At 37.2% G+C, this 23236-nt stretch overlaps 1 protein-coding gene across 7 annotated transcripts in view; it reads right to left on the bottom strand.

Annotated features, from left to right (window-relative positions):
- Ralyl (RALY RNA binding protein like) overlaps positions 1 to 23236 on the bottom strand; it is a 673831-nt gene that overhangs the window by 138621 nt on the left and 511974 nt on the right. For all 7 annotated transcript variants that reach the window (XM_031376347.1, XM_031376350.1, XM_031376349.1 and 4 more), the window contains one exon: positions 9671 to 9746. In XM_031376347.1, the coding sequence (XP_031232207.1) occupies positions 9671 to 9746 (76 nt within the window). The remainder of the gene's footprint in view (positions 1 to 9670; positions 9747 to 23236) is intronic.

The following is a 23236-nucleotide window of genomic DNA, read 5'->3' as shown; positions in this document are numbered from 1 at the left end:
GATCTCCTTCTTCTTTCTCTTCTTCTTCTTGTGGTCCCTACTTTGTGAACCCAAGCTTGGTAACCTAAGCCTGCCTACCTCTATTCTCCCTAGTAATTTGCTGTCACCTACATTTATTTAACCAGTCAGAAAGTAAGATGAGCAAAACATCCTTTGGTATAAGAGAGGATATGCTCACTATGAGCAATCAGATCTTGGGGGCAATTATTAAGAGTTTGAAAACCCAGCACCAGACCAACCCCCCAACACTAACAGGTATTCTATAACAAGAAAACAAGACACTGGATTAAAATGCAGTGAAAAGGACAAAAAAAATTATGATGGTAAAGAAAGCAAGTGAAATTACCACATTCAAAAAAGAATTTTCAACTTATGGGTGATGAATGATATTGTTCTTTAAAAGGTAATGTATACAGACTATCTTCCTCCCATGCAGGGAAAAGATGAGATGCACATTTCCCTAGCTCTGGTGTGGATTTACAGTATACTATCTCAACTGTAACCTCAGTACCCCAATCTAAGGAAAAATCAAACAGTTCAGTGTTGGGAGCACATGGTATTAAAGGTGTGTATTAGTCAGGGTTTCTATTCCTGCATAAACATCATGACCAAGCAAGTTGGGGAGGAAAAGGGTTTATTTAGCTTACACTTCTACATTGCTGTTGATCACCAGAGGAAGTCAGGACTGGAACTCAAGCAGGTCAGGAAGCAGGAGCTGATACAGAGGCCATGGGGTGATGTTCCTTACTGGCTTGCTTCCTCTGGCTTGCTCAGCCTGCTCTCTTATAGAACCCAAGACTTCCAGCCCAGGGATGGCACCACCTAAAAGGGGCCCTACCCACTTGATCATTAATTGAGAAAATGCCCCACAGCTGGATCTCATGGAGGCACTTCCCCAACTGAAACCCCCTTCTCTGTGATAACTCCAGCCTATGCCAAGTTGACACACAAAACCAGCCAGTACAAGGTGTGAGTCTTTTTGATGAAATAATTTGGTTCAAACAAAGAATATGTATTTTCAAGAAAACAACCAGTTAAAAATAAGCTTCCAGCTTTCTATCTTTTCTCTTACCTCAAGACTAAGAGAAGAAAACACAAATTCCACATCACGGTAACATTACCTTAATTCATGTCTTCTTATATCAAAGAAGAAGTAGCAGGTCCATTGGTCACTGTGTAACATGTGGAAAATACCCACACATGCTTCTGTTTTCTATAAGTTTGAAGGCTGGTTCATCAAGCCATCATGTAGTTGGTCCACTCTTACTTTCTTATATAAGTAGTTAAATTTGTGGTCAATTTAAGCTTAGGGGACCCTGGAACTGCAATTTGAGAATTCTATTAGGTGATGTTTTTTTGTGAGACATCATGAGAATAATGCTACCAGTTTTAAATACACTCCTCCACCCCTCTGTGTGTGTGTATGTGTGTGTGCATGTGTGTACAGGCATATGTATGTGTATACATGTGATATAAGGTGATGGTTTTATAATTTTAGATGGTAGATAAAACTTTATGTGATACATTTCTGCCAGAAAAAAAGGATTAAGAAAAATAAATTCTCAAATATTTGAGTACTTTCCTTTACTATGCTAATTAACCTTGCCTCCCAGAAGTCTTGTAAAACTTACTCTTCCTTTATCTTTTAAATTCTGTGTTCTAGGGTTCATCTAGGTAATTTTCAATGGCAAAAATTTCTATGGGACTGGTCAGTTGGCTTGATCTTACATACTGTTTTAACTTTTGCAAGGAGATTTGAGCATGTGGGCTAGAACCTAGAGAAAGAGCTATAACCCCTCATCATTGTACACATTTTCTAAATATACTTACATTTTTGCCTGATCTTACCTTTAATTCCTGAGCTGTTACTTCCATGTTGTAAAAAATTGGTCTCAAATCAAGTGAACAGATGTTGGACTTCTTAATACTATGAATCACAAAGGCCATACATAGATCCTCTGTGCTAAGGCATTACATTATAATAACCCCCTCTGTCACTATCATGTCCTGCTCCATGGGCAAGAAGATAATAGGAATTCGTACAGTAAAATTAATCAGAAAATGACAAAGAGGCCATTCTTTAACAGCAGAGAATTGCCTGCAGCAGAACTATTTTTATTGGTATTGTGTCAGCATTTCTTTGAACACTTTTAGTGAAAAGGTTTGTAACTTACATTTGCTTAGCATTAAATTGTGAGGAATATACCATAAGCAAAAACACTAAATGCTTTTTGCTTTGTTTAACCACATGGCCATCCCTGAAAACATGCACAGAAATAAAATTCTACATAATGAGTTGGTTGAACTTATATATTTAGGAATGTGTGTGTGTGTGTGTGTGTGTGTGTGTGTGTTTGTGTGCCAAAAGTTAATGAAGAAAGAGGGGATGAGTTTGAAAAAAACAACAAGGAGCTATATGGGAAGGTTTGATGGGCAGAAGGGGAAAGGACAAACGATATGATCATATTATAATCTTACAAAATAAAAAAATTCAAAATAACACAATAGCTACAAAACGTAACAAAGTAGAGATCAATGAAAAGCTTTTGCTTGAGAAGCTATATGGTACATTAACTAATTTAGTTGACTGTAAGTTTATCAGCACTATCACTTCCAGTCATTGACCTAAAATGATCATGCTTGACTCTTGCCTTTCCCAATGCAAATCTCCACCTCCAGCTTGGGATGAGCATCCTCCACAAGCCTTATGCGGGGAGCTCCTGTTCACTGCGCTGTGTCCTTGCCACTGTCTCTTCTCCTCATTGGTTTCTGTTAGTTTTCTTACAGTTAACAAATTAATGTTGATGATTACAATCCCTATGTTGTAGTGACATTGCCTTTTGGTCAAATATTAGAAATCTGATTTCTAATCATGAATGCACATTAAACACTTTTAAAAGGAAGAAACTCTAGTATTTAATCATTTCCTATTTGCTTTTTAAGCAAATATAGTGTAATATTTAATATTGATATTTTCTTTGAATAATCATAATGAGCATAGTTAACATTATATATGTATAGGGCTGCCTTGTTTGGCCTCAGTGGGAGAGAATGAGCCCAATCCTGTAGAGACCTCCCAGCGTGGGAGGATGTCTGAATAGGGGTACCCTCTCAGTGTCAAAGGGGAGAAACTTGGGAGGAAGAACTGCAAGGGGAAAAGGGAAGAGGACAGTGTTTGGCAGGTAAATAAATAAAATAATTAATTAATAATAAAGAAAAATCTACTGGTAAAGCATTAAGTACACTATCAATATAGTACATGTTTGAAATCTGATACAAAAACATGACAACACTCCTAAAGGCATGTTCTAAATGTTCTAAAATACCTTGGTGTGAGAGAATTCAGCCTCAAGTACTCAGACATATTCAATTCTATATCTGGACACTTTGAGGGGTATTTCCTTTTATCAGTTTTATCAACTGTGTCAGTAATCTGGGAGCATTAAAATAGAACCACTCTGAATGGAACTTCTACACAGACCTTCCTCTCCCCATCAAAAAAAAAAAAAAGCTACTTAAGAAATAAAGAAGGTATGCCTGCCAAGGCTGGGTTCCTGTCTAGTCTAGGAGCAAGATAGAATGTACATATGTAGAGAAAAGGAAAGGTACGTCCCTTCCATCTTCATGCTCCACCTTGGAAACAAAGGGGCTGCCTTTCAGGTGGGAGCACTTCACTAGAAATGAGGAATGGAAAGAAACTTTTCCAGAGCTGAAGGTATCCACAGAGGGAATCAAACTTCAGCAAGTGAGGGTGTATTGTCCTTAACACTATCAAAGGAGAAAGAAAATAAATGCCACAATCAAACACTACATAATGAACTCAGCGAGCTGAGGAAGCCAGCAAGCTAGAGATGTCCTGCCCACATTTTCTTCATACTGACTGTTTCAGCAACGAATTAGAAGGTAACTTCCATACTTTTAATTTCTACTGTCAAGATCTCAGAAGGCATTCTGTGGCTGCTGGAGGGGGGGGCGGTCACAGAATCTTTTCCTTGAGATATTCCAAAACCATTATGAATGATAACAGAGTCCATGCTAATGGAATGAAAAGTAAATCACCGTGGGTATTTTACTATAGTCACTTTGCTTAAACAAGCGCGGATTTTGATAATCAAAATAACTTTCTCCATGTTCATCACTTCCAGTACCAGTGAGGATAGCCTGAAAAAGATGATTCAGGTACCTAAAGGGTATCATTTTCCAGTCTTAAGAAGGCCTGAAGTTTCTTCATGGGATCTTGATTACAAATGTCTTCTTGCATACAAAAGGACCTGTGTGATGCCCACAATATTTGAAAATGTTATTTAACTACCTCTTCAAAGTTAATGAGATGAAACCTATCCATCTTTCATGGAGTGTTCTCTGTGTGGCAGAAGGCTGCCACTACTTGAGTGAAAAACTGCATTTGTTTAGCTTTGATGAATATTCCTTTGTTCCTTGGTTCATTTGGTGTATCTGTTAGTTTTAACTGAACCATAGTGGAAAGGCCTGTCTGCTTTATAAGCAGAAGCAAAAGAGTCAAATAATAATTGTCATTTACCAATTATTTAGCATTAATTGGAACTTAGCATGCGGGAAAACTAGCTTCCTAGGGGAGAATTGTAATTTCAGAGCACCATAGAAGCTTGCAATGTACACAGAACATTTGAAGGAGCAATTTATTAAAAATTACAGTATTTTCCCTGCAGGATGGATGAGTAATCCATGGTTAGGACTATGTCCAATATTTATGCAATATTCAGAAATGATTAATTATGTTTCATTTACAAATGGACTCTAATAGGAGACTTTTTTTTATTTCAAGGGCCATTTTAATGAATTGCCTGTCTCTATGAATTCATATTAATAAAGAATTATTTTTCCTCCCTTGTACAGACATTACCTCCGGGCTTCCCATGCCTATTGTGTTTCTCCTGTTACATCCGGGCTTCCCATGCCTATTGTGTCTCTCCTGTCTCTTCTGTCTCATTCCTGCCATCCTTCCCTCTTTGCCTACGCTAGAAACCTTGGGCCTCTCTCTCTCACTCACAGCTCACTTCCAATCAGTCACACATTCAAATGATCTCTTGTCATCTGCAGAATAAAAGCCTGATATTAAGATCGTGCTTAGAGCTAACTTACAGCCTCTATCGATAGAACGCTCCTGTTCCTTCCAGGTTAGTCATGCCAGCTCTCACTATGAGATGCTCCTCTGTCCCCTCTATGCCTTTGCATGTTTTCTTTGCTCATTATGCCCTTTCTTTTGTATGAGGTCCTTACTTGCTTAGAAGCCAGCTCAAGCAGCCCCCTTCTCCCTATAACTTCTAGATGACCCCACTTCCTTCCTCTCAGAAAGGAGATGGAATGCTCTCATTTGTCTTCTTCCTGAAGCACAGGCAGGCATCTGGGTTGTCTCCATCTATTTCTGCATCTAACTTGTGCCCAGTTCAGTCAGATTACTTTAATTCTCATAATCTATTTTTCTATCTACTGTGTATACCATGTAAATTAAATATACAGTAGATACTAATGGAAGCTATATGACTAGATTGAAAACTCCTCTGAAAATAAGATGTAAAGCATCACTGTGTCCGTGGGTACATGCAAATTTACAGTGGGGAAAGCAGAATGTGGCCAGTGATAGTGACAAAGCAGATGTGGGGGTGGTGAAGACGGTCCTACCATGGATCAGGCACAGACCCCGATGGAACATCTTTATTGATGACACAGCAGTTTAAAGCCTATAGTAAATGAGAAACTTCCTTTAAATATACAGATGACATCTTTTTACCTGGTTACGCTCTCTCTTTACTCTGTAATTTTGCATTTCTGTACCAGCAATCCTTGGACCCCTGTAAGCATAGTAAATAAGTGCTCTGTGGCTGTATTAAAGTGAGTGCATTAGTAGATGGATGGACAAGTAGAGGTATGCTATTTCATAGAGTGTAAAGAAATAGATTCAAACTTTCTAACACTAGGAAGTACAGATTGGGTCATTTACAAGCAGACATCGCCCTCTTCCAAATGGAGGATGTACTTTTATGTCAGCTACAGGATGTTTTATGATCAAGGAAGATTACAGCTTGGACTCATGATACAAGTGTGTCACTCCAGCTAGTTGGAAGACTAAGGCAGGAAAATTATAAATTCAATGCTTGCAATGCATTGTGATGTGAGTTCAAGACCAGCTTAGACAACAATTTACAGTTGTCTCAAAATAAAATAAAAAAACAGTTGAAATGGTATAGCTAAGTGGAACAGCACGTCAAGGTCCTTGAATGCAATGTTAGTGTGGAAGAAAAAAGAAAAGTAGGAAGGAAAGGTGGAAACCAGTGTGGTAGATAACTTGAAGCTTAGATCTTACCATTGCACAATTAGATACCAACTTAATTGCTTTTACAATGTATCTGGTATGCAGTCTTTCTTTGTTCTTTCACCTGCTGGCATGGTATCCACAGGCAGAGGCATGATTGATTATCGGTGTTGGTGATTCAAAAAGCTCTCATTTGTGTAATTTATTTTCTGTAAGGTGCTAGCAGGTAAATGAATGTAAAAAGCTGTGTTCTAATGACAAGGTCACCAGACGTAGACTCTGAAGAACGGAGTTCACTTACTAATCTTGGTACCTTGAATTGAAAAGAAATCTACTGTTCTTTTCAAAATTAGATGTCTTATTTATACAGCAAGACATATAATCTCAGCCTGCTGAATTTGTGTGCTAAATAGGTGAATGATGACTGCAGAAACATTTTCCCAATAAAAATCAAGTGATATTAAATTTATGTAGGAATACAAATATGTTAAAAAGGGGGATGTTTCTCAGCTGCAGAGTCATTTCTTTCTGTTTTCTTTGTTACTATCTGTTAATTTGCATGTACCTCAACTTTAATTGTCTTCCAAAACAGATAAAAATAGGACAAATGAATATTTCCCTACTGATATAATTTACATACAGCACAACGTATTTAAACAAAACTTGTTTCCAATTGTTTTGCATTTTATAACTCAATTTAACTTGGTAGCATAAAAATTACAGAAAGTCATTAGTGTATTACCATGAGCTTTCATCTCCATAAAAAAATAAATAAAAATCCCAGAACAGAGAAAATATGAAAACTAACAGCATTATACAGATATGAGTAACCCCGATGAGAGAAGAAAGAAAAGCCTTGCCAGCTTGCTTTGTTAATAATTGAATACATGACTTTAAAGATTCTGTATTAGCATCAACTATATTTGCATACATTTAAAATGAAACTAACCATAAAATAACTTGGCAGTGCTTAGCTTTGCCTCAAACAAGGTGAAAAAAAAGCACCATTTGTTTGGGTAATAATTTAATCCCTGTGTATTTCTGTCACTGAAAAGTATTTTATGGTCAATTATAAGAATTTATTCTTATTGCTACCTGTTTTGTATAAAATGTATTAATTAGTTTGAATACCTTTATGTACTTATTTTCATATTGCGTACATTGAGATGTCCAAAGGAAGAAAGTAAATAAATTTCATTTTTTTATCACAATAGCTCGAAAATCTTTGGTGGTTGTGTACTGGATAGACTTAGGACCTCCAGTGTAAATAGGACCTCCCAAGAGATCTGTTTGTAATCTTTATCTTTTAGTTTGGGAAAGGCAACTAGATGTCTGCTATTTTCTCAGAGAATAAAGACAAGAGAATGGCATGCGTCCTTCTCATGTGCACCCATTTTACTATCCCTTATCAGAACACTATCCGTCTGATCATATATTGCTTAAGTTGCTGTTAATCAAATGCTATCAGTAAAAGAGGAAGGCTTGCTCAACACTTCTCTTAGCTCTCTTGCTGTGGATACTCACTGAATGCTGAACATATCTGGGAGAGTACCAATAAATCGGATGATAGGGATCTCAATAGCCTGGAACAACTTGCTAAATCTAACTAAAGTGAATTTTACAGAGACAGATGCAAAGTCAGCACTTAAAGTTAAAAAAGAAAGTGCAAAAACACATGAAGTGGGACATACGGTTTAACTGCCCAATGTTTTTTCTCTCTATTTTGCTTTCCAAAAGTGGTTGTTAAAGAACACCAACAATCAACCACCCAAACAAACAAACAACAAACCTTGACTGTTCTATGAAGTTACTTTTGTCTTCTTTCCTAGATCCACCACATTTTACACTTGCTAATAAACATGCATACAGAGCAATCAAGGTCTAAATGATATCTACTTTGAAAATAGGTATAGCCATTGATGAACTGATATAGAAACAAAATAAAAAATAGAATGAAAAATTATAACTCTCAACCTTAGGACACTGTGGTGATTTGAATGAAAATGGCTCCCAGAGGCTCCCAGGGAGTAGCATTATTTGAATGGATTAGGAAGTATGCCCTTGTTGGAGTAAGTGTGATCTTACAGGAGGAAGTATCTTACTGGAGGAGGGATTTAAAGTTTCAAATGTCCAGCCAGGACAAGTGTGTTTCTCTTCCTATTGACTACTGATCCAGAGGTAGAACTCACAGCTACATGAGTCTAGCGCCATCCATGTCTGTGTGCCAGCATGCTTCCCACATAATAATAATGGATTAAACCTCAGAACCTGTGAGCCAGCCTCAATTAAATATTTTTCTTAATAAGAGTTGTTGTGGTTAGGGTGTCTCTTTCTAGCAATAAAATCTCTAACTAAGACAGACACTGAAGGAATTGGATTATCTCAGTAGAGAACAATATTTGTTATTCTCAGATCATATGTACAAGAAGATCATAGGTAGTGTAACAAAATAGACTGAATTAACTTATAATCAGAATAAAGCTGGTATATGATGTCTGCTGATAGGGGGTTGATTGACTACTAATATCATGATACTCCACCTGATAAAAATTACTAAGTGTAATCTCAAGTTCTTGATTTATCATAGAGGACTGAAATGAAAACATACCAAGTAGCATGGAGACACCATAGTACATGGCATGTGGGCGATGGTCAGCCGTGAAGATCGTTCGTGGTATTGGCAACAGAACTCATGTTCTCTGGAAGAATAGCCAGCATCCTTCACCATTGAACAATGTGTCCAGCCTGGTGAAATGATTATTGCTGCAGATGAATAATGAACTACTCTTTCAAAAGCTCGTGTGTTTCATTCAGCCTTTGTTCCTAGCTCATGGTACTTTGGAGATGGGGTCATGAGGATATGAACATCATAAATGCATTAATCTACTGAGTTCATGCCGAGTGACCCATTGGCATGCCTGTCTAATTAGAGGAAGTAAGTCACTGGAGATGTGCTTCTGAAGCTAAACTTTGATGCCTTTGTTGTCACCTTTTTTCCTGCATGTCACAAGTAGGCAGCTTTGTTCTTCTCTGACTTTCCTCAAAAGCAAACTCTCTCACGCTTATCCCAGGAACCACAGCCAATTGTGTACTAAAACATTCAAAGCATGCGATGAAATAAAGTTTGTTTTATTTTAAGTTGTTTCTCGCACATATCTTTGTTGCAGCAAAAGAACATGATTGGCAGGTGTATATGTAAGAATGTTAAGTATCTGTTATGCTTTCAAGTGTGTGTGTGTGTGTATGTGTGTGTGTGTGTGTGTGTGTGTGTTTGACCACCAGAATGGAAGAGCAAAGATTGTTGTTTTTAATCAGTTAATTGCTTGCATAACATATTGTCTCATAAAGTGGCAGAAATTTCATATATACAGTTCTTACCTGTAAAGCGCAGACAGGGGCCTCTTACTTCCAGGCTTTGGTCTGTATGGTTTGGGTTCCCCTGCCATGTTGATATCTGAAAATATAAAACAGCATTTTTTTAAGTGGCTATTGATAAACAATTTGGAGGGATTATATCTTAGATTTTTATCTCCTTATACAAATCCTTTTATAATTTTATTTATCAATTAATTTATATTACATATCTAATATGATGTTTTGTATGTGCTGCTTCTATGTGTTAATCTGCATGCAAGCACATATACAGGAATACTTTTGTACACATATGTGGAAACTCACAATCTATATCTGGTATTTTCCCTTGATGACACCTATATTTTGAGGGAGGGTCTCATACTGAACATGAAACTTATCAGTTAGGCAAGGCTCTCTGGCTAATCTTATTACCTGTAAGTGTAATTTATTGAACACGATTTTCATGAACTATGTCTCTACCTCCACATTTATGCTGGAATTATGCCTAACTCCCTAGTCTTTTTCTGTGGGTTCTATGGATTCATACTCAGGTATTCACATTTGTACAGCAGCTAAGAATTGTCTTCTTTCCTTCTTAAACAAATGTTGTATGCTTGTCACTCTAAAATATATGGAAACTCCTTTTATTTAAATTAAGAGGCAAATTGAAGGACTAAGTAGGAACAACTTGTATGTAATTAGATAAATGAATAGAATTTAAAGGTAAACAATTAATTCAACAGAGGATTACCTTTAAAAGGGTATGTTTGGAATGACATGGAGAACATTGAGATCAAATCATAGAGCATGATAGAGAAAACATGGATTAACATCACAGTATTATTCTTAGTAATGCATATTTTACATATTTTATGGTAGGTAGTGAATAATAAATAGTTGCAAAGAAGATGAAATAACAGTGTCTCTCTCTCTCTCTCTCTCTCTCTCTCTCTATATATATATATATATATATATATATATATATATGTTGTTACACACTCACTTCAGAATCATAATGAACAAGTGGATTTGACAAAGGCTGGGAGCTGGTGAAAGTAGATAATTGGAGAGAACAGAACATTTGGGGTGGATTATTGAGAATGAGAAAACCATTAGAAACTCCAGTTAAAACTTCAGATTTGATTTCAATCCATGAGTCTTATATTATATATTATATGTCATATATTGTATAATATCTATCATATATATATATATACATATATATATATGTCTTAGCCAAAAATCAATCAAATAGGCAGTGACTCTTTTGTGATTTAGAATTAGGTACAGTGGGTACTGAGCTTATTTCTGCTTTTTTATATGTGGTATAGCTGGAAAAAATGTGTCAATGGGAGAGGCTACTTGTCTGTGAAAATATATTAACATTCATTGTTTCTTTCTACTTTAGATATCATGACTTACAAAATGAAAATGTGAAATATCCACACACCTAAATAAAAATATGAGATAAGGCTGTCAATGAATAATATTGTCAATATCCTTAATTGTTTTATAGTGTGCTGTCAGTGGTTGTAAAATTAGTTGACAACATACTAAAACTAGAGAAAGCCTTTCATGATAGGCTGGACGTCTGTATTTTCAGATTATTAGCTTCCCATCAAAGGTATTGAAAATGGACATGGAGGGCCTGGAGAGTTGGCTCCGAGGAGTTGTGATTTTTGTAGAGGTCCCAGGTTTGATTCCTAGTGCATACATGGACGTTCATAACCACCTGTGACTCCCATGGGCCTTAAGTAGGCACATAATATGTATATAAGATGCCTGCAAAGCACCCATACACATAAGAGAATAAAATCATATCTTTAAACATTAAAAGAGTGTATATGAGTCTGTAGTTTCGTATTGCAGACTGGTGCTAAGACGCAGAATTTTCCTACAAGCACATAAAATTTATTCTTAAATATGCAAATGTGTATGTGCGTAGGGCCCTATTGACCCCCACCCAAAGTCTGGATTTATTAGACAGAGAACAGTCACGGCAGAGGATGAACAATCCAGTCCACTCTTGAAATGATCTGTGTAGATAAAAGATTAAATGATATTATAAGTACAGCCAAGCTTTATGAGAGGCCAAAGCTCACATTCTTACGTAGCAAGAGCTACACTGTCCTGAAAGGGCCATATAGAAGGGCAAAGAGCATCTTGGTATTGTTGCAGAGACCTCCCGTTTGCCCTGGCAGGCAATGTGCAAGTTACACACAGGCAGGGTGAGTGAAAGGCTAATTGAGCTTCAATTTCAATTCACTCTGCTAACCAAAGGACTGGTGCTGTCCTTGTGAACCAATCCCCTAATGAATAAAGGAACCAATCACTGGGCAAGTAGATGGGGGACTTCCGGGTTGGAAGGAGGAAGAGAGGAAGCAGGAGAGAGTAAGGTTTTTTTTTTTTTTTTGAATGGAGACAGAGAGAGATAAGATGTAACTGCTATCATGGCAGATCCACAAGGGTTTGCCACTGTAGGAAAAAAGATTTTAATAAGCCTTACAAGATTAGGTTCTAGTTGTTCCACCCAGAGATTGAGTTACTATTGTTTCTGAACTGAGTTTGTCTTGCGTTTTCCTTCATAGTGCAGCTGTTTGGGTTCAAGAGAGAAAGGAACAGAGGCAAAGGCAGTGGGGGATTTGAAGCTCGGGGTTGACGTGGTAGCAATTGCCAGTGGGAACAAAGAGCCTCTACCACATAAAAATAGGTTGGCCATTGCCCACCAGTGAATGGCTGGCCAGGCCACCAGGGTACAGGCACAAGCATGTGAATGTGCCATTTCCTTCTCCTCGTCCTCGTCCTCGTCCTCCTCGTCGTCCTCGTCCTCCTCGTCCTCCTCGTCCTCCTCGTCCTCCTCGTCCTCGTCCTCCTCCTCCTCCTCCTTCTCGTCCTCTTCGTCCTCCTCGTCCTCGTCCTCGTCCTCGTCCTCGTCCTCCTCCTCCTCCTCCTCCTCCTCCTCCTCCTCCTCCTTCTCCTTCTTAAATATTTCCCGCAACAAAGGACTTTGGAGTACAATGTGTAAACATACAAAACGTAAAAGGTCATTGGTTACGCTCCTGAGTTAGTTTCTTCCATCTAATATTTAGAACTGTTCCCAGCACATCAGGCATCTTAACAATGAGACACTGTTATGTACAGAGTTCATGTTGTAGAGCCACACATTTGATTCCAACATATAGTTTTATTTAAAAAGAAAGACTGCAGGAAATGTTTGTGTGAGTTTATGATTTTGTGTTAGACTGCATTTATTGTGAGTACCTTTTGGATGGACTGTAAGTTAATTAATTGTCAGCAAATTGTTTTGGCATATTCTTCAATTCCCAATCCATCATTTTTGTCATTGAGTATAATAAGTACATAAATAATAATAACTGGATGGTGTAGCCTGATTTCTAGTTACTGAAATCATATTCCTTTGAAAAATACTAGTAAGATCAGGAAACCTTGTGTGTGTGTGTGTGTGTGTGTGTGTGTGTGTGTGTGTTGATGAAGCCAGTGTGGGTGCATGTCACTTTTGTTGATATCATCTCTCTCCATCCCTCCCCAGCTGTAGAGAGAGAAGAAGCAGAAGACAGCTTAAGCTGTTTGTGCTCTTAGGAAATGGGGAGAGACAGCTCATGGTCTTCCAGAAATGCGATGTCATTGGATTTGTCATACAATGAGTCTCTCCAAGCATTTACAAAGAGTCTAATAGAATAGATGTGCACTAATTTAATGCATTATTGATTTATTGGTTTTATTAGATGAAATTAACATGAAGAACTGCTGAAGGGAAAATATATTCTAAAACTATATTTATTAAGCCTGAGGGTCAACTTAAAAATTTCTTATTGGGAAAGTTACAAGAACTTCCAATAATAAGCAAAACGGTAGCACATATTAACTATGATTACAACTCCAGCTGTTTATTTGAACTAAATAGGCAAAATCATGATTTCATGACAAAAATTGAGATAAAGTTATAAAACTAAAGAGTCAATGAGCTGAAACTAGTCTTTCTTGAGGCAAATGAGACAGATTTTATTTTGAAGTGTCTTTTTCAGAAGCAAACATGAGAATATGAAGATAAATTCATCTGAAAACACTTGGTAGAAAATTCCTATTACTTCTCCATTACTTCATGGGTCCGATATTGAAAGGATCCCAACCCTGCACTAAATGCATACATGTCCCTTTGTAAACAATTTAAATTCATTTTGTCATTGCCATCACACTGTTTGTGCCCTCTGACTTTGAACTTCTGAAGGGTTGTCACCATTTCATCCAACTCTGTTCTTCAGTATTTGCAGCGTTTTCTTTGGCCAATGATTGCTCAGTGAATTTATTGCCAAGGTAATGTATGCAAGCCTAGCCAGAAGGCTTGGCTCCAGGCAAACTATATTAATACATTTGCTAAAGTGTTACTGACTTCAATCATGTTTTGAAATGCAATTACATATGTTGGTCAATTTAAAATGAGATAGAAAAGTGTTATATTTTATATTTTCCTGGATAACTACCTACATATTAAGAGATAAAATCCTAAAAAATGAGAGGAAATATATTCACTCATGTATACCTCAAATGTTCTAATGCATTCTTGTTGACATTTGGTATAACATACCTCTCTCACATTCCTGATTTGTAAGATATCTTGACAAATTCAGATTTATTTATTTGCCAAGAACTCAATTTGAAACATCCTGATTTTAAAGGTTAATGTGATCTTTTACATTATGTGTTTTTTTTTTTTTAAAGGCTGACAGGTTACGAACAGTGCTCCATTATGTGTTATTTTGACTGCTGTAGTAAACGACAACTTCTACTATCCTTATCACTTTCTACATATCTAACCTTGATGAAGGAGACATTCCTCATATAAAAGGGCATTCAAATTGACAATGGTGTCTTCTAAATTAACAACAATGTTTTTCTTGGGAGTTACTTAAAAAGAAAATCTTTATTCTGAGAGTTATTTCCCCTCTTTCCCAGGTTTCAATAGATATCTAAATAATTCAGCTATGGCATAGAGACTGCCAAGAGGAGTCATTCAGAGTACTTTATTGTTCGCATTTAGAAGATTTAAGGACTCATTACCACTCAGTTAAATGAAAACTCAGGAGATAAAGAAAACAGTCTGTTATGTTTGACAAGAAAATGAATATAACCATATAGTACTCCAGTAGAAGCTTCATACTATTTAAAAGTCGTTCTTTTCAGTCATTATTAGTTTTGATCCTGTAAACCCTCTAAAAGTAAAAGAGCCAGAATGATCATTCTCCTTTCATACACATAGATATTTTAGATATTGAGATATCGACATCATTAGCTTTGCCTGCTACAATCATCTCTCTAACTGAGCATGCCCCACGTTCAAAGCATTCAACTATCAGAAGAGGACACACGATGCCCCTGCAGAGATAAGTGACTGTCTCAGGAATAGCCTTCAAAGGGACTGCGTTAGACTTACTGAACTGTCTTTTCCTTACTGCCTCTTATTTCTCTTGGCCAGGTTTTGGAAGTCATGCTTCCTAGACCACTAACTCCCAGTGAGTGTACGGAAAGCAGCCTGCAAAGTAATGTCCTCTGAGCTGGGGGAGTCTGGTACTCAGGATGGGTGGGCATGTGATGAAGGGAGGGTTGCAGGGAGACATGGGCAGTACCTCTAGGAGAAGCACTCTGGCTTCCCCATAGTGCTGTCTGACGCTTTGTAGCCAGGCAAGTTTATGACCTTAAGTTACATAAGCTGAGCTGCACAGAAGGGCTTGCTATTCACAGCAAAAAAAAAACAAAAAACAAAAAACAAAAAACAAAAAAAAAAAAAAAAAAAAAAAAAAAAAAAAAAAAAAAAAAAAACGCCACTGCTCTTGCAAATGCTAAGTACAGTTAGCCATTGTTTTAAAATTTCAGTCATTCCGAGCCAAAAGCTGAAAGCAAAAACAATTTCATATTGCAAAAGTAAGTAAATGGTATCCTAATCTTGTTTTTTCCATTCCTAGAATCCAAGCCAGTTTTAACACTCGGAAATATGTCCTTAATAATATGTTAAAATATTCAGTTCTGAGAATGAAACTGTAGTCTAATTTTACTGGGCAGCCACTGAATTGTGACCACTTTAATGAGCCTATGGACCTAGTTTCATAAATTAGCTCTGACACATCACTATGGCGCATTGGCCTTTGGTTATTAGAATGCTAATGTGCAGATCACTGGCTGGCCAGACTCCCATTTGTTACCAGAGCATACTCCGTGCCTGTGGGGGTCTGAATGCAAGGACAAATAAAAGTGGAAACTTGAACTTCTTACTAAACACCTGGTAAGTCTAATCCTTAGGTTTTACTTATTCAAATTTAAACTGATTTCTTCCCCATGAGAACATAAAGTGGAAAAAAAAATAAACAATTAAAATGTACTTGCATGCAGCCCTTTGATAGTTACTATTTTTTCTAAAGTTTTCATTAAGAGTTTGTTTAGAGTTTATTTTTCATTAATTGATTCGTTCACTTACTTTACATCCCTAGCACTGCTTCCCCTCACTCCTCTCCTCCTCCTTCTCTCCTTAGAAAACAAGAGAACTTTCACAGATAGCATCCTGACTGGGCATACCAACTTGCAGTAGAACTAGGCATATCTTTTCCTGTAAGAGGCTAGACAAAGCGGCCCAGATAAGGGAAAACATTTCTAAAGGCAGGCAACAGAGTCAACAGTAGCCCCTCTTCCTGCTTTTAGGGGGTCCCACATAAAAACCAAGCTGCATTTCTGTTTCTTTATGTGCAGAGGGCCTAGGTCTGTCCTATGCATGCTTTCTGGTTGGAGGTTCAGTCTCTGTGACCTCTTATGGCCCCAGGTTAGGTGATTCTCAAGGTTTTCTTGTGGTGTCTTTGACCCCTCTGGCTCCTTTAATCTTTTCTCCCTCTCTTCAGTAGGATTGCCCAAGCACCATCTAGTGGTTGCCTGTGGGTCTCTGCATCTGTTTCGTCAGTTGCTAGGTGAAGCCTCTCAGATGACAGTTATACTAAGTTCCTGTCTGTAAGTATAGAGCAATATCATTAGTACAGTCAGGCGTAGGCTCTTTTCATGGCATGGGTCTCGAGTTGGGCCATTCCTTCAATTTCTGCTCAATCTTTAACCCCAGTCTGTTGCGGGTAGCTCTGGAGCTATTTGTAATTTGATGCTAATTCCGTTGTTCTCCTGTGAGGGGTTGTGAACAAGGAATGAGTCAGCACTCAGGTGATTTCCTGTGAACCTTTGATGATTGGGAAGATAAAGGGAAGGTGGAGCTGAAAGTTGGGAGCGAGAAGGAGGAGGAGTGGGAGAGAGGGAGGATGACAGAGGAAGAGGTGGGAGGAAAGCAGAGCAGAAGCACGTGGCCTGGAGAAACCGCAAGTGATAAGGGGTCTCACAGATGGGGAAGATGGTAGTGTAGTGGTAGATCTGCCTAATCTAGGCACACAGTTTGTACTCATATTAATTGAGTTGTGTTTTCATTGCTGGGGCAGATTTGAGTTGGAGCTTTACCGCAACACCTGTCTTGGACAAATTATGGGTCTAAGTTTTGTGGCTGGGTTGGTGTCCCATCCCTCCATTGGAAGTCTTGCCTGGATACTGTATGTGGCCCTTTCAGGTTTCATAATTCCCACTACTAGGAGTCTTAACTAGGGTCACCCTCAGAGATTCCTGCGAATTTCCATTATCCTGGGTTCCTAGCTCATCCCAGAGATACTTCCTCGACTAATTCCAGTTCTCTTTCTGAGTTCTCATTCCTTCTCGTCATATTTGATTCTTCCTATTCCCCTCCTCAGACCCTTACTCACTTAGTTCTCTCCATCCATACAACCACCCTACATCTATTCTATTCTTTTTCTCAGTGAGATTCAAGCATCCTCTCTTGAGCTTTCATTGTTACTTTGTTTCTTTGGGTCTGTGGACTATACCATGGTTATCCTTTATTTTAAGGCTAATAGGCACTTATAAGTAAGTACATACCATGTTTGTTTTTCTGGGTCTTAGTTACCTCAATCAGGATTCTCTTTTCTAGTTTTATCCATTTGCCTGCAAATGTCATTATGTCATTGCTTTTAGTACCTCATTAATTCTATTGTATAAATGTACCTCCTCATCTGTTGAGGAACATCAAGATAGTTTCCAGTTTGGGGTATTATAAATAAAGCTGCTATGACTGTAGTTGAACAAGTATCCTAGGGTTAGGGCAGAGAATTTGCACAGGAATGGTATAGCTGGGTCTTTAGCTAGAACTATTCCAAATTTTATAAGAATCTGCCAAATTGATTTCCAAAGTGGTTATACAAATTTGTACTCCACCAGCAATGGAGGAATATTCCCCTTGCTCTACCTCCTCACTTGCATGGGCTGTTGCTTAAACTTAGCCATTTGGAAGGATATTTTTTGTGCTTAGCCATTCTGAAGGGTATAAAATAGAATCTTAAGCCATTTTGACTTGTGTTTCCCTGATGACTAGGAATGCTGATCATTTCTTGAAGTGATTCTTAGCCTTTAGATTCCTCTGTCAAGAATTCTGTTTAGATTTGTGCCCTATTTTAAATTAGGCTATTTGAGTTTTGGTGTCTAATCTCTTGAGTTCTTTACGTATTTTGAATGTCATCCCTGTAATTGGTTGTGAGATCTCTCACCCCGTTTGTCCCCAGGGCTGATTTGGCTCATCTGGCAGGTTAGGTGTCTATCCTTTTACTTCTTTACTGCTTCCATATGCATCCCTCCAGAAGCTGCATGCTTGGTTAAAGACGATGACGTTTTCTGAAGGGAGGAGGACTTTTTTTTTTAATTAAGGCTATAGGAGTAGCTGTGCACCCCACTAGAAACTAGCTCTAAAAGTCCATTTAATTTATCCTTAAGAACTACATACACGAGTACTGTGTTTATATCCATTATGTGGCAGAGTGATTGGAGAGAGGAGAGAATGATAATGTTACCCCTAGGATCCACAGTCTGTCTAGTGAAAAATGAAGTACTAATGCATAGAAAAACTCCCTTTAAGTTGTTTTAAGAGATTCACCAAACACTGCAGGCCATTGCCATTGCCTCTGATTGCCTCACAGAATTTGAATATAATTCCGGTTGCAGAAGACACTGTGTGCTTTGGGCACAGAACATGGAGAAATCCAGCTGTAACTGATCTGGAAGCCCCCTCCTTGAAATTCACAAGGTGCTTTGCAAGCTTCCAAGAGAGAAAAGCAATCAACAATTCTACCTAGTTGTATAGTATATGAATCATAACGACAGGTTTTCTAAGACATCCCAGTGTGGCAACAATGTCAAGGTCATCTCAGGGCACCAAATGACATCTAGTTGGACTTAAAGACCCACTCAGTAAGGAGGAATTCATACCTTTCCCTGTAAACCTGTGGCTGGGCATAAACCACAATTAGTCTAAATGCAGAGAATAAGTGACTGTATGGTGTCTAACCCCATTTGAAACATCTAAAATGTAACTTCTATACTAAGGATTAAAAATATGTAATAAATCATTCTTTTCCATTGTAAAATAACTGCTGAATATAGAAAGCATGCTGTGAGTTGGGGAAGGCATGAGGTTAATCCACATCTTCATTGAGGGGAACAGAGAGCAATGAACCTTACACTTATGATGTCCCATATTGCAGACACAGACTTTACATTGTACCATGCCTCGTTTGCTAGATAAAAAGATGCTGCAGGGTCCCTTCTTGGCCTATGAGATGATTCACTTCAAACTGCCAATTCTAACCTCAGGACTTCCACAGAACAACATCTCTTAACTCTGAGAGAGTCTGAGGAGTAGAGGAGTTTCTGCTTTTCTTTTTCTGTGATATGCTTTTCTATTCAAGCTCCCATTGGCCATATAATAAAATGCCTTTTATTCACCTAAATATATTGATGAACTTGAAACTCTGAGACTTTGGCATAAGTTTAATCAATTTCTGGTCCACTCTAAAGTTATTTAACAGAGAACCCAACATGCTTTCAGACACACTATAAAGAAAACACCAAATGGTCATAATTACAATTGTTGAACATACTCAATTACTGAAAAATTCAATTTGGTGAGCTATTTTTCAATTATTTTCTATTTCAATTGTGTAGGTAAATTTTTAGGAGCTGTATTTCATATTCTATGGAAAAAATATTTTATATCTTTATTTTTTTAAAGACTGAAATTGAAGGTGACATTTTTTTAAACTGAGATTAATGTTCCAGAAACCAAGTTAACCAACCACAAATTTTTAGATAAATATTTGCTATCAGATCCCTGAATATGCTTGACTTTGATCTCGTAGTAACTGTGATAATCTGCTGGAGACTTGCACAAAATCATTTCATCATTAACTGAGGAGGGCTCATGGGATCTACCACTCCTGACAGAGTATTGACATCTAATAATTCCTAAATAAGGAGTTATGTCCTTCACTGGTGTAATGACTGATAGATTACGTATGTTCCAGTAAAGAAAGCATCATCAATGTTCACTCAAACAACCATAATTATACTCAAAAGTAATACATACTCACACATACATATGTTCTCACACTCACATAATCTCTCACATACACAGTCACTCAGATATAAACATACCTACACACTTACACATACATACAGACTCCTACACACACACATACACACATACACACATACACAAGTCCAAACAAACACAGAGAAAAACAAACACAAAAGCAAACAAACAAACAAACAAGTAAACCATCCAAGTAGGAGGGATATTGTTGATAAGAAAAAGAGTTTCCCTGGGAAAAGGAAGATATTGAAACAGGTTAATGAGGGTACAATAAAAAAAAATTATTATGCACATGAATTAAATGGTCAAAAATAAAACATTATATATACATATACATATGCATGTATATATATTCCTAGTGATTTATGGATCAATAGTAGAAAATATTATAATTAAGAGTAAAAGTATATGGCAAAAAATCAATTTGGTTATGAGATGGGAGTAGTGATACACACACAGTGAGACCCTGTCTCAAAACAATAAGCCTAATTTGGTCTAAAATTCATCAAGAACACATATACTTAGCAGTGCTGAATCCAGTGCATGTATCATAATTATTTTCAACCCAAATATAATCATTTAAATTAAATTCAGTAAAGAATTCTTTGAGATCATTCAGATTTTTATACCAGTAACACAGACTCCAATGCTAATCTTCCTCTTCATTCATTCCTTTCTTTTCATATATGTTCATATGCATTTTCCTTAATGGTCTTATTATTTCTCTAATTAAAAATATAAGACACCTTAACTATTGTGTTGTGCATTTCGTAATTTACAAGTAAATGCTAAGAACACTGTTAGGTGCTCAAACATATTTTCTGCAGAGTAGTACACAGCCCTGACAGAGCATTTAGCAAACATACACCATTTTTATTATGTAGAGGCCTGTCAGAAATACAGCATCCAGGTTCTTTGCCCATCACAATCAATCATAATCTGGGTTTTGACAAGATGCTAGGTGACTAAAATACACATTTCAGCATATGAGGCTTTGGATTATGGCAATTATCTTAGGGTTACTCATTTTTTTTTAGGTTGTTGTTTGAGAGTTTCCTACATTTCTATAATGAATTTTAGTTACCTTCTCTTCTGATTCCCCTCTATTTCCTCTCCCTTTTCTCCTTCCTCCAACAATTCCCTCCTACTTTCATGTATAACTGAATTTAGTTAGAATTCCTTGCCATAGCCTACGTGGGAAGTTATTCACTTGAGCTAGGGCAACTCATCCATGGCTAAACCATTGTAAACAATGCCACTCTCTCCCTAACAACCTTCAATTGCCAGTACTTCCTTAGAGAAAGGTGGGACCTGATGACCCCTCTGCCATCAGATGTGATGCATAACATCCTAGCCTTGGTCTGTGAGTTCCTGAGTGCAATGGCAACCCCGTGTCAGATGTCTTTTTGCTGCACATCTTAACAGTGTCACCCAGTTATGTTTTAAAGTCTAAAATTTTAAAACATTTTGCAATAATAGTATTCATAATTCTAAGTAGAAAAACAGTCTTTATAGACACTGTTGAAACTATTTTGCTAACGGATTAGAATATAATAACACTAGTTTAATTCCATCTTTGAAGATTATAATAGTTGCTACAGAGGTCTATATCACTTAATACTGGTGGTACTTTCAAAAAGGCACACAGTGATCAATGACTTTGTACTGTAGGCCTTACTATTGATTTTCCTTTAAGAAGTTGAGAAATAATATATTATTTGAATAAGATATTATTAAAAGAAGTATTATCAACATTCTGAGCTCTTACTTAAACATAGTATTTTTTAGATAAGGCATCATTTTAATTTAAAATATGCATTGCCTACAGTATATGAAATATATTAGCAATTGACCAATTATTCTTGAGTTTTACATCTTAGAAAAGATCATTTTTATACTGTCAATGAACATGTGTAAAACAGAAATTCATTAAATTAAACCTTAATTAATCAATCGATTAGTGCTTAAAGTCAGAATTCCATGTATCCTAAGTTCTCCTTTAATTTCGATCTTCATCTTGAGTGAGGTAACCAAGCAAGACAAACATGGTAGTTACTTACTTGTAAGTGGACATTGGTTGAAAAGTAAAGAATAAGCATGCTATAATCTTCAGGCCTAGAGAGGTTATAAAACAAGGAAAGCTCAAGGGGAGACATATAAATCTCCCTAGGAAAGGAACTAGAAAAGATACCACAGATGAACTCGGGATTGGTAGGGACAGGAATAGGAGGGATCAGGTGAGAAGAGGAGAGAGGGAGAGAATACTGGGAAAGACAACTGAATTGGGGGGTATGTCAAGAATAATGGAGAAACCTAGCATATGGAAAATCCCAGGAATCTACAAGAATGTCTCTAAGACTTCTAGCAGTGGGGGATACAGAGCCTGAAATGCCCTCTCCTGCAACTAGGCAAGACTTCCAGTGGACTTTCCAGCCCCAAAACTTTTGACCTATAATTTGTCCTGCCTACAAGACAGGGGTATGCTGGGGTAAAGATGGGGCAGAAATGTCCTGGCCATGCCATGGTCATTACTTGTCTCAGTAACTCTAAGGGAAATCACTGGCCAAATGTTTAGAAAAGAGTCTTAATATCATATTGCTTATTAGTGATAAAAACATATAAGACAAATATAACATGATAGATCTAAACTGACTTAATAGAATATACTCTATAAAATCAATTTTTGGAAAAAGAAAAAATTAAGTAATCAAAGAAGCTACAAATGACCAATTGATATGTACAGTATCTATATACCATCAATGTTACTTTCTTAGTTTTATTGGTAGAAAACAAGCAAGAGAATTATTTTTTAATAAAACTGTGGAACAGAGCCCAGATTAGAACTTGGTTTCTGACTGCAGTGATACATTCTTCAATGCTCAACAATTCACTCACATTAAAGAAGGAATCTTATCTTTCTGCCCTTGGTGGCTGTGAATGACTGAGAGAGAAAAGCAAGACTGTTTATCACCAACTTTATCAGAAGCCAGTGTAGGCAACTCACAGCCTGAACAAGTACTGATTAGATTCAGGTAAAACTTAAGCCCATGTCTTAGTTAGGGTTTCTATTGCCACAATGA

The sequence above is a fragment of the Mastomys coucha genome, unplaced genomic scaffold (genome assembly GCF_008632895.1).
Source record: "Mastomys coucha isolate ucsf_1 unplaced genomic scaffold, UCSF_Mcou_1 pScaffold17, whole genome shotgun sequence".
Taxonomy (NCBI): Eukaryota; Metazoa; Chordata; class Mammalia; order Rodentia; family Muridae; genus Mastomys; species Mastomys coucha.
Note: the sequence above shows the minus strand (reverse complement) of the source record. Positions and strands in the feature narration are given on the sequence as shown.